Genomic DNA, 19,671 nt, shown 5'->3' with positions numbered 1-19,671 from the left:
CCACAGGGTCAGTGGGTCAATCCTCAGTCCCGTCTATGTGTCAGACTGTCCTTGGGCAAGACACTGAACCCCAAACTGCTCCTGGTGCATCAGGTGAGCACCTTGCATAACCGCCAATGGCATTGGTGTGTGTGTGAATGGGTGAATGAGAAGCAGCATTGTAAAGTGCTTTGGATAAAAGTCGGATGTAAGTGTCCATTTACTATTTAATTCTGGGAAAACAAATCTTTTTAATCAAATTGTCAGTTGTAAATCATTTGTATTATTGAAGTCAAATGATTTGCAACTCTATGAGATTTATACAGATACACTTCAAAGGAAATGAACTGTCATCACAAGCATGTTGCTTGATCCTCAGGTGCTGTGGTATCACTCTGATGGAAATTATGACACATAAGTCATTTATGTTTTTATATATTTCACACCACATAGAATAATAAAAAAATAACGCAGTAGACTTCCATAAGTCCAACAACAAGACTGACAAGATTTAGTTTTTATCGTTGGAACGCATGAATTTCCTCTATTTGTGTATGTGTTTAAGTTTAGGTTCAAGTCTGTGAGGTGTCAAAAAGGTACCAAAGGTCCTTTAAGGTGTGATTTCTATGGTGCTTCATTATTTGCATTATCATTACTTGCGGCTTATTGTTTATGTAGGTTGTAAAAAATAACCGAAACCCATTCTGGAGACCCTTCCGGATCTCACTGCTCTCTCTGTGAAAGAAATGTGGAGAAACCTATAAAGGTACATTTGTTTTTACATTTTCATTTCTTACCTCAGTAAGTCCTGTAACATGCAGCCTGTTAACATGTTCTGAGCTATTAAAAGAGCAGATTCTCCTTATTTTTGGATCAGTTTCTGTTGACTGACTATACTGTTCAAATACTACATTAATAATACATTATGTAATTGCATTTTCTTTTCTCCTTGCAATGATCCTAAACATTAAACAAGTTTACAACCCAGCTGGTTAAGTGCTGTGTGTATGTACATGGATGATTCTAGACTTCACCACATAAAGCTGTGCGTTTTTGCTATTTTCTTTTTACTCAGTTGAATTACTCTTATCACATTTACTACATTCACACTGATAACTTAAATATTTCTAATTGTTTTTGCATGTTATTTGTGACCATTGTGCACACTTAAGATATGATAAGGCTTTTTTGCGGATATAAAAATAATGTATAGTGTATATTTTAATTATGTTTACATCACATCCATAGAAACTTGCTATTGTACACTGGGAAGTGACAAAACTAATATCTTTTTGCACTTATTAGCATTTAGCAATGAAAATGGCAACATATGTTATGTGAATGTCAGTGACTATGTTATTAACCACATCAGCCTTCATGTATGCTCCCATGACCTTATTGGGAGCTTTAAAACCACAATAGCAGAGATGCAAGTTGGTACACACATATCCCCGGTAAGACTTGTGTGTGTGTGTGTGTGTGTGTGCTACTGATAACTTATTTAAATTTTATTTGGCATAAATATGAGTCATGTTTCTACTTGCAGGCTGAATTTGAGTGCATTAACCCCCAAATTTGTGCTCCATCAGTGGGATGGTCATCATTAGCTACATATACGTGCTACAGTGAAATTTGTGCTGTGCATCTAACCAGTGGGATGGAGCAGGTGGTCCCTGGGCAGGTAGCATTGAGTGTCTTGCTTAAGGGCACACCTGGTGCACGGGCTGGGATTTGAACCCGTTGGCTCCTTTTTGCCATTAACAGAACTGTGTGTCTTTGTTTTCTGTGTGTGTCACTCGACTGATGTGCTGTGTGTTTAATATGTGTTCATGGTTAACTTAGACCTTTTTTTCTGACAGTAGCAGCAAGATGTTTCCTGTGTTTCAGAGCACAGGTTCCCCCTACTTTGCAGGTATGAAATATTTTTATTACTATGCTCTTAGCTGTCTCAGATTTTATTATTTCTGCCATGATAACCTTTCAGAGCATGTCGCCTCCATCCTAAAGTATGACTCGTGTTTTCAAGTTTCCCACGAGTTCCCAATAAATGTTAATTCAGCAAATCCATATTGTGCAGGTAAGATTAATCTCCCAAAATTGTGTTCAGCAAATAAAAATAGTTAAAGCTACCATATGTTACTTGGTAACTGGTAGCACACACAGAAGCCTACAACTATCTTTAGTTTTTTTAACATAAATCAGCTTATACCAGTGACATCACTATGGTTAACCACACAGATGAATTCAGAATAATTTTAACTTTCAACTTCAGTCTACATACACCGCTGCAGCCGGATCAACTATATTGCACTTATGTTTGTTTTCCGTCACCCTGTACTTTTCGTCTTAACTAACGTTGCTTAGCAACCACTCCTCTTCTTCTCAGTTACTATTGGTAATATATTTTCACTCTTGTAATTATGGATTTTAATTTCCCACTCGTTATTTGCTTCCAATTTCAACCTCACAATTTTAGTGTTCTTGTTTCTAATAGAAATATGTTCTGAAATGTTTTTTTTGTTGTTTTTTTTTTAATAATTATATATACGAGACGGGGTTAGATATATTTTGGGGCTCGTCCTTTTAACCAGTCAGAGATTTTAACAATTTATGTGTGTTTAATAAGTTCTGCAGCTTAATATTAAATATCATTTGATAAAGAGTAAAACCTGAATGGCTGCGCAGATAGGAGCGGGGAGAGGAATGACTGAGTGGGGCAGTGTGTATGGATTTCAAGCTTCATACTAGTAAATATATGATATTACAATATGGCAGAGTTTTAGCACTGATACATTTTATGGGCTTTGAACTTAACCTTCTTTTCAGCTTACACGTTCACCCACTAGAATAATATCCCCCCCCCCCCCCAAAAAAAAACAATTCAACATTATATGACAGTGCACTTATCAGCAGGCCGCTGCTTTAGATGTTATAGAAACAACCGTTGCCCAGCTTAGTGTATAACAGTTGGTAAAACTCTCAAACTCTGGCATTGGAAGGCTCCTCGGTGTCTTACTGACAGTCACCCTCTACAAAAGAACAGACACACTCAGCCACTTCTCTGATTTTTTTTTTTTTTTTTATAGAAATGTGTCTCTGTCTTCAACTCTTAAGATCGTAAACTCTACAAATCCTTGTCCGTGTTTCAGAGCCAGTCTAGTATAATGGTCTAATTTAACTCATAAACCTCAACACATCTTCCCTGTGGGATCAATTAAGTTATTTGAATTTTGAATCTTGACTACTTGTCTGCATCTCTTTCAGCTTCTTTGAGTATTTACTCTATGGAATGTTATAAATCAATATTAATAATGTTGCTTTAAATATGATTGAACCTGCTTCTATGTAAAGTTCATAAAGGAAGAGTTCCTATGATCAAGAAACACAATGGCTTATGGTATCGTGCACGTTATGGCACATCAAAGTCCTGTAAGCTATTTTTCGGGTGATCTTGATTTCCAGCTAAATACATTACAAAATAAAAAATAATTGGATAATACAAAATAACGCAGTGGACTTCCACAACCACGTCAGCAAAACGGTAATAAACTGACAAGCTGACTGATTTGTGTTTACGTCCAGTTTCAAAACTGAAAAAATGAGACTTGTGGGATCAATTCCACTGACTCACCATCATTCATTTTTTATTTTAATTTTTTGGCCTTTCGGGTTCTCCCGTGAGTTCAGGGTCGCCGCAGAGGATCATTGTCCGCATGTTTATTTGGCAGTTTTTTTTTTTTTTTCACGCCGGATGCCCTTCTTCACGCAACCCTCCCCAATTACTACTTGGAGCAGCTGGGGAGGGGAATGGGGTGTTAGGGGTTAAGTGTCTTGGCCAGAGATACTTCGACATATAGCCTTGGACCGGGGATCGAACCACGACGACTGCCTTACCAACTGAGATTCACCAGCATTCATATACAGTATGTGACGTAAACCCGCCTCGCCCGTTGCTCCGCGTGTAGGAGGTGTACAGGATTTGCAGGAAAAGAGAAACGAGCGCACCCGGTACCGCCCTCCACAACAGCTAGTTACTGAACCTAGTTAATGTAAACTCCACCACGGCGCATAGCTAACTAGCTTGGTAACGTTAGCTAACAAGGTAAGAGACGCTAAGTAAGAGAAGACTGGTTCTGACATTATGCTGTTTGAGCTATTAACCTTTGCTCCGTGCAGACATAACGTTACTGCCTCACGGGACTGACTGTGTCTATCTTAAGACTGTTTTTCGTCGCATCCAGTCACCAGGCGAATCACCAAAGACGTAAACTTACTGCGAACTTGTTAAACTTTGCAGTAAACGCCAGCGAGTGAGAGTCTTTAACCTTAACTACACATGCAGTTAAGCGAAATGTTACTTTAGTTCGAACATTCATGTAACGTTACCGTCCTTCCACACAGGCTTTTGGAAATGTCGCATTGCGCTTGTGGATAACAGTAACCGTAACGACACGATGAAAAGTCCGAGATTTGGTTTTGAAGCAGACTGTTCGTAGGCCACAAAATAGAGATTCCTGGCTCTTTGAGGGTGGCCGGGGTTGGGCTCCCCCGGCGAGACGCGTTTCCCTTAATGCAAAGCTACTCATCAAACGCTGACCGCACAGGTCGCGAGGAATCGGAGACCCAACGCACGTTCACTCAGTCATATCTACACTTGCACACACACACACACACACACAGCATATTCCGCATGTACGTAGAAGCTAAAGCGTATTTTACCAACCCCTCTCACTAATAATACTGAGTAACAATCACCAATCAAACTAAACTAACTTCCAGGTTTTAACCTCTCTTATCGTTGTCAGTTGCACATCTTCAGCTTCTCTCTGCTTGTACTACTTGTATGAGAGATGTAGCAAGTGAAGGATTAAAAAGAATTACGTCATTAGTATAAGTTAGAGCACCGTCAAAAAAAAATGGAGTGAATCATAAGTGTGGTATAGTCAATGGAAAGGTCCTGTTGTAAGGCTGTTAATCTGTGTTTCTGTTTGTCAAGTTTCTGAGTGGAAAGTGTTTCCTCCAGGCTGTGATGGCAACAGTGGGAATTCCAGGTTCAAAGGTCACAGACTGTGTGACCAAGGTGGAGCTGAGAATCTCCTGTGACAATCTGCTCGACATGGACACATTCTCAAAATCAGACCCTCTGTGTGTGCTTTTCCTGAGCAACTCAGGGTCCCAGTGGTGTGAGGTAGATACATTAAGGAAACATTTCAAATCAAGTTTTCCTTTATTGTAGTTGTTTTTTGGATCAAAAAATATAAGAGGTCAGTATAAAAAAGTGACTGTGAAACTTGTCTGTTAGATTGGCCGGACGGAGAAAATCAAGAACTCTCTCAATCCCAGATTTTCCAAGGCTTTTGTCATTGACTACTACTTTGAGATGGTGCAGAAGCTAAAGTTTGATGTGTACGACATTGACACTGAAAACTGCAGCCTTAAAGATGCTGACTTCCTTGGACAACTGGAGTGCACTTTGGGACAGGTAATATCATTGCTTATTACAAAAGATCATTCATGTCTTATGTTTTATTTCATTTTTTTTACCCAATTGGGAAAAATAATTGTTTCTGTTCAGATTGTGTCCTCAAGGAAACTAACAAAACCACTCATGAAGGACAGGATGCCTGCAGGAAAAGGAACCATTACTGTGAGTTTCCTTAATTGAGAGCAAGGTTTGAAAGATATATTACATTAAAGTAACATGATTGTAAATGTTGATGTGTTTCTTAATGTCTTTGACATTTGTTGCAATGCTTTCCACTGTTTTGTAGATATGTGCTGAAGAAAGAACAGACAACAGGGTGGTGGAATTGAACGTTGTGGCTAGAAAACTGGATAAAAAGGTATCAATTTGCACATTCGTATTATGTTTAGGAAATCAGAAATATTTTTGAATCCTACTGAGTAAATATTTAGAAATTACCATTGCTGCAGGTTTTATGAATTGAGAAATCCTGCTATGTTAGTTTATTTATATAAAATACTTAAATTGCATTTGATTAGCAGTGTGTTGCTGTTGTCAGTCACTCTATGGTTTGTACAATTCAATTTTTATATTTTCACTGTATTCTCATCTGCAGCATAAAGCTGCACTGTAGACCTGCTTTGAAGGAGAACTGTAGTACCGCTGGATAACAAGCATGTTGAGACAAACAAAATAAATTAGAGTTCAGTAAAGTTAATGCCCAGATATAGACCAGTAATCCAGAACCAGATTAGGACTCCTTTACTATAAATGAATACATTTGCCCCTAGGTATTAATGGTGAGACCGCAGTATTTTTTCATATTGTCTCCTCCAATCCTTCACTACCTAATGTGATCATTCTCATTTTCCTATAACATGAGTTGATAATCATACAATATAATACATGTTTGCTAAATACAAACAGTTTGGATTGAGAATGGATCCTAAGCATATATATTATAAATGTGTTTGTATTTTGGGGGGCTCAGTTGGTAAGGCAGTCGTCCACGGACCACAGGGTCAGTGGTTCGATCCCTGCTCCCGGCTACATGCCGAAGTGTCCTTGGGCAAGACACTGCACCCCAAGTTGCTCCCGGTGGGTCAGGTGAGCACCTTGCATGGCAGCCACCCCCATCGATGTGTGAATGGGAATCAACATTGTAAAGCGCTTTGGATAAAAGTGCTATAAAAGTGGCCATTTACCATTTTGTCAGATTTGCTTAATTAGGTTCTGGTCTTTAGTTTTAGGACTTGTGTGAAAATCTGAGCATATTTTACCAAACAGTATTTAGTTCAGCGTCATATTATCTCTATTTTTTCTTTGTGTTTCTAGGATTTCTTTGGCAAGTCTGACCCTTTCCTGGAATTCTACAAGCAGGCAGAAACTGGATGGCAGCTAGCTCATAGGACAGAAGTACAAATATATTCCTACCTTGTTTTGTAGTGCTGAGATCCTTGGTCATACATGGGCATGAAAAGACTTGACGGTCTTCTTGTAAATCTGTCCTATTGTGCAGGTGGTGAAAAACAACTTAAATCCAGTATGGAAACCATTCCGTATCCCACTGCAGTCACTTTGTGGAGGTGATGTGGAGAAATCTATAAAGGTAGCTACAGCCACAGACGCACAGACGAACTGTGAATTGTCATTGATGACAAAGCAGCCCGCACACTTGCATGAAGGCACAGTTTTGAAACCCCTATTTTGTCATGGTGTAAATTTATGTAAAATGGTATTTTGGACAAGGATTTCAACTAACATTTATTTCCCCTGTCGATTTAGAGTTGAGAATAAATATGTTATTTATTTATTTTGTTTCCATCCTTAACCCTGTTTAAGCACTCTAATCAGGAAGAGAGGCTTTCCAGTCAACAGTGTTGACACAGTGAGTGCTCTCCATGTGAACCATTTATTGTTTGTGAAAGAACAGGCCAAAGTCCTAGACACATTTCTGTCTGTTTCAAAGGAATACACACACTTCTGAGAAATGTAGCCCATTGGTGTATTTATCTGTTAAATGATGAGAGTATAACATACACTTAAAACATTCAGATCAGCCAAGAATGATTTGCACGTAGGGGCTATGGCAATTTACATAGTGATTTTATTTTATGGGTACAAACAGGCATTAGGGATAGTTGACAATATGTTAACATTACTGTTGACCGTGTTTGTACAACTAGCCAGATAGAGGTTCTAAAAGTATACACTGCACAAGAAGAAACTGATAAATGTGATTCAGTGTGCAGAAATGAACATTCCCATTGTTTAGGCACAAACTGATAAATGAGGTGACCAGACCCCATAAATTGAAGTGGAACACTGCACACTTCAGGTCACACCTGTCAGAAAGTTTCAATTAGAAAAAACTACAACACTATTTTCAGCCTGGTTTGTAATTCTTTAAATACAGTACCCAAGTAAATGCACTTAGTTTCTTTCCTCCCCAATCGACAGGAAAGTGGACCAATGGGCCTATTTCCCAAAAAGGTTTTTCTATGAGATGTCACTGTCAGTGATCTAGGTCTTCTGTGGCATTACACAGTTATCTATAGGTCTGTGTGTAAACACTGAAGGTACTCGGACGCTGCAGTGTTCAGATTCTGGGCTGCTGCTCATTCTGCAATTTTAAAGGCTTGTGTGTGTCCATGAGATTTTTTCCATAGCAAGGTGTTGTCTTTTATTTTGAAGTTTCACTCCATCACGTGGCTGTTTGTATCATCTTCATTCATATTGACACTGATCATCTGCCATCTGTGATATACAGTCATGGACAAAAATATTGGCACCCTTGCAATTCTGTCAGAAAATGCTTCTCTCAGAAAAGTGTTCCAATTGCAAATGTTTTGGTATTCAGGTGCTTATTGGTTTTTTTTTTTTTACACTGCATCGGAACAACACAAAAAAACAAGGAAGAAAAGACAAACTTGATACAAATTCACACAGAACTCAAAAACGGACTGGACAAAATTATTGGCACCTCGTCAAAATTGTAAGAAATAATTGCTTTTCAAACATGTGATGCTCCTGTAATTTGTATTTAGACACAGTTGTGACACGTAACAGGTGTGGACAATATAGTGATCACACTTGCAACCAGTTAAAATGGAGAAAAGTGTGTCACACATGGAGAAAAGAAAGAAGTGTAAAGAGGTGTCTGTTATTTTGAGGCGATTGATTTCAGTTATTTTTTCCAAAAGGGCTGCTACCAAATACTAAGTTAAGGGTGCCAATAATTTTGTCCAGTGCATTTTTTGGGGTTCTGTGTGGAATCTCTCTCTCTCTCTTTCTCTCTCTCTCACTCTCTCTCTCGCTCTGTAGTTTTTTTTTCATTGTAATAAATGAGAATAGACAATTTGTCTTGTTTCGTCAAACATTCTGTTTCCCAGATAGATTGTTATGACTACAACAGCAGTGGATCTCACAGCTTAATTGGATCCTTTCAGACAACACTTTCCCAGATACAGCAGGAATCCCAATCATATGCGGTAACCACTATGTGTTTGTTTGTCAGTTTGACAAGTACGAAAATACAAAAACAGTGTCATATCTGATTTAAAGAGTATTTATAAGAGTTTTTATTCTTGATATTCCCTTGTTTGGTATGTTTAACTCTCAGGCTGAGTTTCCATGCATCAACAGTGAGAAGAAACAGAAGAAGAAGGGATATAAAAACTCTGGTATTATCATCATAAAGCAATGCAAGGTACTGTTTTAAACTCCCTAGTATGATTTGTAGTTTTGATGTACATCAATCAGCCACACAATTAAGTACAGTACACCTGTTCAATTAACACAACTCAATACAGTAGCTCTGCCATGAATTCTACCTTTACAAGGTTAAACTTTCTCGGTTTTTAGGTTAAAACTGTCAGAAAGGTGTTAAGTCTACTATATGTTTATTATTGAGATGAAAGTGGGTTGTGGAGTTGTACCCATCATTATTATTGTAAGTAGATGTGGTTCTATTGTTTTGGCCAACATATTAAAATCAATGAAGCGGTCAAAATATTAGAACCCCCCCTTCTTACAATGCACTCCAATGCAATTTATAACCTTGTAAAAGTAGAATTCATGGCAGGGCTACTATATTTATTCTATTGCATTAAATTGCATTAAATTATGGCTGATCAGTGCATGTTGTACAATCATTCTATCTCAGCAAAAAATGTATAAATATGTTCTATATAATAAAATAATGAAAATGATATAATTGCAAAAGTTGCCTCCTTATGAAATTCAATTTGACTTTATTTATATAGCACCAATTCACAACAGAGTCAACTCAAGGCACTTTACAGAATAAAGTCAAAAGTATAAAGATGTATAGAGAGAACTAAAAATTTTCCCCTTGAGCAAGCCCTAGGCAACAGTGGAGGGGAAAAATTCCCTTTAACAGAAGAAACTCTAGCAGAACCAGGCTCAGGGTCGGCAGGCATCTGCCTTGACCGGTTGGGGTGAGTGGGAAGTGGAGAGAGAAAAGAAAAGAACAACAAAAACAACAAGACATCAGGCAGGTTGGTAGGACTGGTAGCAGCATGTCTATATAATTAACTATGAGTTTTATCAGAGAGGAAGGATTCAAGCCTAGACTTAAAAGTAGAGATGGTGTCTGCTTCCTGAATCTGAACTGGGAGCTGGTTCCACAGGAGAGGAGCTTGATATCTAAAGGCTCTGCCTCCCATTGTACCTTTGGAAATTCTGGGAACCACAAGTAGGCCTGCATTCTGAGATCGAAGTGGTCTACTGGGATGATATGGTGCTATGAGGTCTATATATGATGGAGCCTGATCATTCAGAGCTTTATATGTAAGAAGCAGGGTTTTAAATTCTATTCTAGATTTAATAAAAAGCCAATGGAGAGAAGCTAGTGAAGGTGAAATATGATCTCTCTTGTTAGTTCCAGTCTGCACTCTTGCTGCAGCATTTTGGATTAGTTGCAGGCTCTTTAGGGAGTTACTGGGGCATCCTGAAAGTAGGGAATTACAGTAGTCCAACCTAGAGGTAACAAATGCATGGACCAATTTTTCGGCATCACTTTGAGACAGGATGCTCCCAATTTTGGCAATGTTCCGTAGGTGGAATAAGTTCTTCTAGAGATTTGTTTTATATGTGAGGTAAAGGACAAATCCTGGTCAAAAATAACTCCAAGGTTCCTTGCAGTAGTACTGGAGGCCAGACTTATGCCATCTAGAGTAAGAATATGGTTGGACATCATATCTCTGAGGTTTTTGGGCCCAAATACTATGACTTCAGTTTTGTCTGAGTTTAAAAGTAAAAAATTGTGTGACATCCAGGCCTTTATGTCTTGTAGGCATGCTTGAAGCTTTATTAACTGATTATTTTCATCTGGTTCCATAGATAAATATAGCTGGGTATCATCAGCATAACAGTGGAAATTTATGGAGTGTTTTCTAATAATGTTGCCTAAAGGAGACATATATGAAGTAAAAAGTATTGGTCCTAACACAGAGCCTTGTGGAACTCCATAGCTAACCTTTGTGTGCATGGAGGATTCATCATTAACATGAACAAATTGAAATCTATCAGACAGATAAGATTTAAACCAACCTAGTGCCGTTCCTTTAATCCCAATTTCATGTTCCAGTCTCTGTAATAAATGTTGTGATCAACGTATCGAATGCAGCACTAAGATCTAACAGAACAAGTATAGAGACTAGTCCATTATCTGAGGCCATGAGAAGATCGTTGGTAACTTTTACCAGTGCTGTTTCTGTACTATGATGAACTCTAAATCCTGACTGAAAGTCTTTATACAAATTATTCCTATGAAAGTGATCATATAATTGTTTTGCAACTACTTTTTCAATTATTTTAGAAATAAAGGGGAGATTAGATATTGGTCTGTAATTGGCTAAAACACCTGGGTCAAGACAGGGTTTTTTAAGTAATGGTTTAATTACAGCTACCTTATAGGCCTGTGGTACATAGCCTGTTTCTAAAGATAGATTGATGATATCTAATATGAACGTATCTATTAAGGGTAAAGCTTCCTTGAGCAGCTTAGTTGGAATAGGGTCTAGCAGACAGGTTGTTGGTTTAGATGAGGTAATAATTGAAGTTAGCTAAGAGAGATCTATGGGTAAAAAGCAGTCTAACAGGGAGTGGGGTCTTATTGATGATTCTAGCAATGCTGTACGTGAATATCTACCTGTAATATTTTGGGGGGAGGATCTGGTGAATTCTTTCTCTAATAGTTATAATTTTATTCATGAAGAAAGTCATGAAGTCATTGCTGCTCAGAGTTAAGGGAAAACTAGGCTCAACAGAACTATGGCTCTTAGTCAGCCTGGCTACAGTGCTGAACAGAAACCGGGGCTTATTTTCTTCTATTAATGATGAATATATGCTGTTCTGGCATCACAGAGAGCTTTTTTGTACATTTTTACACTATTTTTCCAGGCTAAATGAGATTCTTCTAAATTTCTGGAACAACACTAACTTTCTAACTTTCGTGTTGCCTGTTTTAAGTTGCGTGTTTGTGAACTATACCATGGATATCGACTCTTCTGGTTTACTGCCTTCTTTCTCAGAGGGGCAACACTATCGAGTATTGTACGTAGTGAGGCTGCAGAATTGTCAAAACAATAATCTACTTGTGCAGGAGAAACATTAAGGAGGCTACTTTCCATTGTATTGACATATGGTGAAGGAAATGATGAAAGAATTGTGTCTTTAAATTTGTTTACAGCTTTTCTCTAATATTATGTTTGTCCTCCATTTGCCCATATACACTCCTCCAACCTATATCAGTAGCCACTGAGCAGTGTATCTTTTCAGGTCTAATTATAGCCCATTTTATATTCAGTAGCATAATTGTCTAGAATATAGAAATCATTCCTTAGTTGACTTTGTGCTTAGAATAAATGTCTAGTTGAAGGATCCACTGCCTCTTAATTTTTTAGCTATTTCACTGACGGGAAGAGGCTTTGCTTCGTGATGCTAGAGGCTGGAGCCCTGAACAGGATTAGCACTTCAGATAATGGATGATTGATTGATTGTATTGCATATTTGTGCAGACTATGCTTTAGTGTGGAGATGTGGACTTAAGTAAATTTAAACTTTTTCGCACAGGTGTAAAATATAAAACCATTTTCTTAATAGGGATCGAATCTCTTGTCATTAATATTTATTTTCAGATAGTGAAGGACTACACTTTTCTGGATTACATAATGGGTGGCTGTCAGATAAACTTCACTGTGAGTACTGATTATTTTAAGTATATTAATATTTGTAAAGGAACAATGAAAATTAATGTCAAACAAAAGTAATGATCCCTTTGCATCTTCTTTTAAACAGATTTTTCATTCAGTTAAATTATTTAAACATTGACTGTTTTAAATGTGTTCTCATTGAAGAACACGGGCAAATGTCATTGGTTTTTAAGTTATAAATTCATAACGCTACTCCACCACATTACAATCCCAGTTAGTTTTAATGTTGTGACTTATAAGTGTATGCTTAAAAGAATGTAAACTATTTGATTGTGGCTATATTTATCTGTTTTCTCCCCCTGTCTCAGATTGCCATTGACTTCACAGGCTCTAATGGGGATCCCAGGCTTCCTCAGTCTCTTCACTACATCAATCCTCAGGGGTACAATGAATACCTGGCAGCGATCTGGGCAGTGGGTAATGTTATCCAGGACTATGACAGGTAAATACTGTACATAGCTGACTTTAAACTAATATAATCAACAGAAAAATCCACCTCGAATCAACATAGTGTTGTGTTCACTTTGCTATAGAAAATCAGAAAGAAAAAGGTTTTTTAGTTTTAAAACACTAACAGTGTTTTTGTGTCATCCCCAGTAAAATTAAATTAGAATAAGAAATGGTTCTAATGTTTTAGCCACCCTATTAAAAATGAATGAGCGGGCCAATGCTTTAGAATGTTCTCTTGTAATATTGCACTCTAGTACATCTCCACCCACCACTATGACCTCAATAATAAACAAATAGCAGAATTATTACCTTTATGAAAGTTTCAACTTAAAAAATGAGAAATTATAACATTGTAAAAGTAAAATTCATGGCAGAGCTCCTGTGTTGGATTCCATAAGATTGTACAAGTGTACCTAATAAAGTGGCCAGTGAATGTATAGCTTGGGGAGGAGCTAACACAAATATGACTTCAACCTGGGTTCAAGGGTCAAGGACAACTGTCTCTTGTCTATTCATCTTTTGTGTACAATCTCTCTAGACTAACACCTACTATATCTAACTTTCCTTTTGCAGTGACAAGATGTTTCCTGCGTTTGGTTTTGGAGCACAGCTCCCTCCTTCATGGCAGGTAATTGGTCGTTTTGCTAAAAACATAATTTGATATTTGATAGACTTTCTACCATGTCATAAATAAACTCATTAAAATTATTGATTTGGATCAATACGCTGTGTAATGTCTTGGGTGTGTTGGCGCAGGATGCAGATTATTACGTGTTTGTTTTTGCAGGTCTCCCATGAGTTTCCAATCAACTTCAACCCATCAAATCCATTTTGTGCAGGTAATAATATTCTAAAACTAGAAATTCACACTGTTGTGCTTTATGACATAGAACAGGACATGTACTTCAAGCCATTTTGCGATATGTTAATTATTGATTAGGCATTAAAGTATCTAATAACCATTAATATGTAGAGTGTTTCTGTTTATATTTTTGCTGAAAGAACAGAAATGTAGCATATGGTCCAATATAAAAAAATGTTTTCAGCACATCACTTTACCCAAGATATCTAAATATAGCGCTTTTACTTTTAACTTGCTCATTATGTTGTGGCTAGCTTTCCTATTGTGCTAAATTATTATGGAATTACAAAATGACACTTGACACATGCCCGTGTCCCAGTATGGCTTATGTATGTTCATCCTTGTTGGTTTTCCTCAGGTATAGAAGGGGTGGTGCATGCATACCAGCAGTGTCTGCCTCAGGTGAAGCTTTATGGCCCAACAAACTTCTCCCCCATCATCAACCATGTAGCCCAGTTTGGCAGGCAAGCCATGCAGCAGAAAACTGGATCTGTGAGTCTATAATATATAAGAATAGTATAATTGTAACTGCTGTGTGCAAAGGATGGTGACTAATTTTGGTTTGGCACAAGCAACTTAACAGCTAGCACTTAGTTTCCACAGTGACCACTTCCATATAATTTACAGTGTTTCTTGTGTTTTCTAGCAATACTTTGTGCTGCTCATCATCACTGATGGAGTAATCACGGACATGGATCAAACTCGCAGTGCCATTGTCAACGCCTCTCAGCTGCCCATGTCTATCATCATAGTTGGGGTGGGGGGTGCAGACTTCAGTGCCATGGAGTTTCTGGATGGAGACGATGGGATTTTACGGTCGGCTGCCGGCGAGGCTGCCAAGCGGGACATTGTCCAGTTTGTGCCCTTCAGGCAGTTCCAAAATGTAAGTAAACTTTGTAAAGCAAACTCTTTGTAGGCAACCTTTTAAAAATATGAAAAAAAATGTAATTTGAATGTCTGCACATTTTATTTCAGGCAGGTGCTGCAGCCCTCGCCCAAAGTGTACTGGCAGAATTGCCTGGCCAAGTGACTTCCTTCTTCAATTCATTTGGTCTTAAGCCCCCAAATGAACCCAGTCCTTCCTAATCATAATTGTTTCCTCTATTTGTTCCACAGCTGCATTAATTCAAATAGAAATATATAGTAATGGTGCCAGAATAGCCTAAACAATATTGTTCTATAGGTCTCTGTGACAAGAGTGACATAATGTGCTTATTTAAAAATGCTTGTGGGAAGCCCATCACCCACAGAGGTTGTAGAATTGCACATGAAAAATGGCAATTTACTGATGTAAAAATGCAAGTGCCTGCCTAAGCAAGTCCTTGGCCAGAGGACCAAAGTTTGTCCAAATGTAAGACCTTGAACTCTCCAGTCATATGTTGTATCCTAATCTCTTCCACAGCCATATTATTCATCGAATGATTTGTAAATATGATGTACCTATAGTAAAATCCATAGTAATGGACGTTGTCATACAGTTGAAGGGCTTCACAAAAAATCTACCTATTTATCAAGGTGTATTTCTCAACTCTAATGTACAAACTAACCTACAAAAACTTTTTTTTTGTTACAAAAATGTATTAAATGCCAAATGTTGTGCTTTTTATATGTAAATCTGCTTTTCTAAAATACCATTTTATGTCTAATTCTACTTTCATGTAGCTTTTTCAGTATGTTGTACAGATTGAAGTATCAATATTAGAGTAAATCTGAAAGTTGGAATTAACTCATGCTGCAGTAGTAAACTCTGTGTTTTAATTAAATCAAATCTAAATAGTCAAGGTAAATTTAACCGTAATTTAACCAAATCAAAGGAGAAATAATTTACCCAGGACATAAAACAGGGATAAATAATATGCTATGATCAGCGCGATATTTGCTCTGCACTGTCTCTAACATCTCACACAGTCTTTTCACCTATAAATCCCAGAAGGCCTACAGTTTGTGGTGTCCCTCGGTGATTCTAGTGCACAAGAGCATTTGAGATACATAAGCACACATTTTGCTTATGTATTATATATTATACTGTATATTGCTGCCACCATAAGAAATTTTTATAGAACATTTGCTCTTCTTCTATCTCCTAAACATCTAACATGAGTTGTCCCTCTGATGTCCTCATTCCTGATCCTGTCCATCCTCGTCACTCCGAAAGAAAACCTCAACATCTTAAGCTCTGCCGCCTCCAGCTCCAGTCTCACCACCATCTTGAACACCTTTCCTTTCATTCTCGCTGATACTCTTTTATCACACAACACACCTGACACTTTTCTCCACCCATTCCAACCTGGTTGCACTCGCCCCTTCACCTCTCTTCCACACTCTCCGTTGCTCTGAACCATTGACACTGAGTACTTAAAGTCCTGCACCTTCTTTACCTCTGCTCCCTGTAACCCCCAGCAGTCTAAGCCTATAGCAGCATAACTATAACTAACTATAAGCTTTATTAAAGAGGAAGGACTTTTTTAGACTTAAAAGTAGAGAGGGTGTCTGCTTCCCGAATCTGAACTGGGAGCTGGTTCCACAGGAGAGGAGCTTGATATTTAAAGGCTCTGCCTCCCATTCTACCTTTGGAAATTCTGGGAACCACAAGTAGGCCTGGATTCTGAGAGCGAAGTGGTCTACTGGGATGATATGGTGCTATGAGGTCTTCTATATATGATAGAGCCTGACCATTCAGAGCTTTATATGTAAGAAGCAGGGTTTTAAGTTCTATTCTAGGTTTTATGTGAAGCCATAGAGAGAATCTAGTGAAGGTGAAATATGATCTCTCTTGCTAGTTCCAGTCTGCACTCTTGCTGCAGCATTTTGGATTAATTGCAGGCTCTTTAGGGAGTTACTGGGGCATCCTGAAAGTAGGGAATTACAGTAGTCCAACCTAGAAGTAACAAATGCATGGACCAGTTTTTCGGCATCACTTTGAGACAGTATGCTCCTAATTTTGGCAATGTTCCGTGGGTGGAAGAAGGCTGTTCTAGAGATTTGTTTTATACGTGAGGTAAAGGACAATGTGTTGACAGTTAGTTAACCCATAATGATCAGCATTTAGTAGTTCATAATATTTTTTCATAATTAAAATGAATGAGGTGGCAAAACATTAGAACCGTTTCTTCTTATAATGCAACTCCAGCATGACTCCACTACCCACTTTGACCTAAATAATGAACACAGAGTAGAATTATCATCTTTCATCTTTCTTTAACTTAAAAACAGAAAATATAACCTTGTACAAGTAGAATTAATGGCAGAGCCCCTGTGTTGGATTGGATTAAATTGCACAGGTGGTGACAATGCTATGCCTGATCGGTGCATACTTCAACAATGTTTACATATGAGAAGTTAAGTTATTAAATGTTTCAATAACCTCTGAGTGTCGGTTTTACACTTGCTGCATTTTTATGTACTTCTGTCAGTTTTTTAACACTTTATTTGGTAAAATGCATATTTACACAAATACAGACTGTATCTTATCACTGTATATATATCACTGTATCTTAAGACAAAGCAGTGAACCTTCTAACGTTCTGAACCTGACCAAATACATTGAAGTGTGTGAATGCATATTCGTTGCTCATTGATCACTATGGCAGTTCCTTATGTAATATACTGTGCTTTCTTTTGTCATGTAGTTTAATTTTGTATATGTTTGATATACAGACACAAGGAAAAGGAATAGCACTGTTTTCATTTTTCTGGTGTTTGGCATAAATTGGTCATAAAATGTGATCTGATCTTCACTAAAGTCACAAATATCTACAAACATAATATTTCCAAGCTGTTAAACAAAGTCATAAACCTTTATGTTTTCATTAAACACACCCATTTAACATACAAAGTGATGGCAACAGTGAATTAATAACTGGTTAAACCACCTTTTGCAGCAATGACTTTCTGTACTTTCCTAAGCTGTGGATTAGACCTGCACAGAGCTGAGAAGGATTTTTTATTTATTTATCCATTTGTCTTTACAGAACTTCAGCTCCACCATACTCTTAGGACAGCTGATGTGAACGGCTCTCTTGAGGTCATTCTACAGTATCTCTGTTAGTTTGAGGTCTGGCCTCAGGTGTGCTGCAATGTTTTGGGGAAGCAATGACTTTCTCTGTGATGCCCCGTCATGGATACCTGGCTTGTTCGATGTTTTGCATATGGTTGACTTATGAACAGAATAAAAACATACTCCAATGCATCCTTCAAGTCTTTAGTTGTAATTCCAACATTACTGTTTACTTTATTGAGCATTCTGCATTGTGCGTTTGGAGTGATACTGGCTGGCTGCTCACTTTTAAGGAGAGTAGCCACAGTACTATGTTGTCTCCACTTATAGTTTGACTGATGAATATCTGAAGGCATTAAGATTACTCTGAACTCTAAGTGCATGCAAATAAACAACTCTAGATTTCAGGACTTCTGAGGTCACTTTCTGTGTCAGGGATCGCTCACAACAGCTGATGCTGCTTGTGAATGGTATGCTGATACTGTTTAGGTGTTTTTATAAGTCAAAGTAGTTGTAAATCTGTTCTGTATGTTCTTTAACACCTGACTCCAGTTGATGTTTAGTGACATCAGAATCCTAGTGTTGCTATTACATTACATCCACCATTGCGTCGTATATTTGAGTGTGTTCAATAAAGACTTGAAAGATCACAACTTTATGAGCATGGAAATATTGTTTGTTGATATTTGTGACTGTGTGAAAAGATCACACTTCCTGAAAAATGTATACTGAAATCCAGAAAATGGCAAACTACCATTGCTTTTTCTTGAGAATGTAAATACATGGAATGCAAGAATAAAAGGGCGTCTAAATATTAAACTGCATCTACTTTTAAAATGTTTGTCAAATTATTAGATGAGGAGAAATGTTTTTTTTCTGTTTGCCTTTGTGATAGTAGCGGCCAGCTGTAGCACAGTTGGTAAGGTAGTTGACCATGGACCACAGGGTCAGTGGTTTGATCCCCGCTCCCGGCTACATGTCAAACTGTCCTTGGGCAAGACAATGAACCCCAAGTTGCTCCCGGTGGGTCAGTTGAGCACCTTGCATGGCAGCCACCGCCATCGGTGTGTGAATGGGAATCAACATTGTAAAGCGCTTTGGATAAAAGCACTATATAAGCAACTATTTACCATGTACCATGATAGTACACTAAAGGAATAAGGTATGTTTTAACAACATTGTGACTGGTATTCACAGACAATTTTGTGAAATCTTAAAATCTTTGTGAATTTGTAAATCTTTGTGAAATCTTAAAATCCAAAATTATTTTAAAAATAATTGTGTAGTAGGGAAAGAAACATATTGAAATTGGTTTAATATGCAGTATGTAGTGTTAATTTAGTCACAATCCAGCTTTACTTCCATTTTAAGGTTTGTCATGAGCCATCATGGGGATTTTGTGCCCAAGACATAATAAACTTACTTAAAAATATAATACAATAACGTGAATGTAAATTAAGTTTTGTTTTCAAGAATGTATTTAAAATTCACAAAAAAGTACAATCAGATTTGGGGTGTTTACAATCAAAATATGACTTACTGTAATGTTAAACTTGTGTCCATAATAAATGGATAATAAATAAAGAGTATAGGATAAGGTTACTGTGTAGTTACTCAAAATGTCTGGGTGGAATCACATGCAAGCAAAGTCTTGTAGCAATGAGGAGGTTGGCTCTTAAGG

At 37.7% G+C, this 19,671-nt stretch overlaps 1 protein-coding gene across 4 annotated transcripts; it reads left to right on the top strand.

Annotated features, from left to right (window-relative positions):
- Positions 1–3,745: 3,745 nt before the first annotated feature.
- LOC137104725 (copine-3-like) lies at positions 3,746–18,809 on the top strand. 4 transcript variants are annotated; one of them, XM_067486349.1, is made up of 16 exons: positions 3,746–3,902; positions 4,976–5,167; positions 5,282–5,461; positions 5,555–5,626; positions 5,751–5,822; positions 6,779–6,859; positions 6,963–7,052; positions 8,836–8,934; positions 9,066–9,152; positions 12,607–12,666; positions 12,990–13,123; positions 13,705–13,759; positions 13,919–13,970; positions 14,352–14,485; positions 14,640–14,876; positions 14,969–18,809. In XM_067486349.1, the coding sequence occupies exons 2-16, from the start codon at positions 5,009–5,011 to the stop codon at positions 15,077–15,079; spliced, it is 1,623 nt and encodes a 540-aa protein (XP_067342450.1). In that variant the 5' UTR covers positions 3,746–3,902; positions 4,976–5,008; the 3' UTR covers positions 15,080–18,809. The 4 variants fall into 4 exon arrangements, with proteins under 4 accessions (XP_067342450.1, XP_067342452.1, XP_067342449.1 ...); XM_067486351.1 differs by lacking the exon at positions 3,746–3,902 and adding an exon at positions 3,926–4,081 and having other exon boundaries at positions 17,965–18,809; XM_067486348.1 differs by lacking the exon at positions 3,746–3,902 and adding an exon at positions 3,926–4,081.
- The last annotated feature ends 862 nt before the right edge of the window (positions 18,810–19,671 follow it).

This window comes from Channa argus, chromosome 19 (genome assembly GCF_033026475.1).
Source record: "Channa argus isolate prfri chromosome 19, Channa argus male v1.0, whole genome shotgun sequence".
Taxonomy (NCBI): domain Eukaryota; kingdom Metazoa; phylum Chordata; class Actinopteri; order Anabantiformes; family Channidae; genus Channa; species Channa argus.
The sequence above is the reverse complement of the archived record's forward strand: the minus strand, read 5'-3'. Positions and strand labels throughout refer to the sequence as shown.

Excerpts from the sequence above, each read along its gene's own strand:
- LOC137104725 (XM_067486349.1), top strand. The coding sequence starts at position 5,009 with ATGGCAACAGTGGGAATTCCAGGTTCAAAGGTCACAGACTGTGTGACC. Across the intron at positions 7,053-8,835 it reads ATGTGGAGAAATCTATAAAG|ATAGATTGTTATGACTACAA; the intron begins GTAGCTACAGCC and ends TCTGTTTCCCAG. Across the intron at positions 13,971-14,351 it reads ATCAAATCCATTTTGTGCAG|GTATAGAAGGGGTGGTGCAT; the intron begins GTAATAATATTC and ends GGTTTTCCTCAG.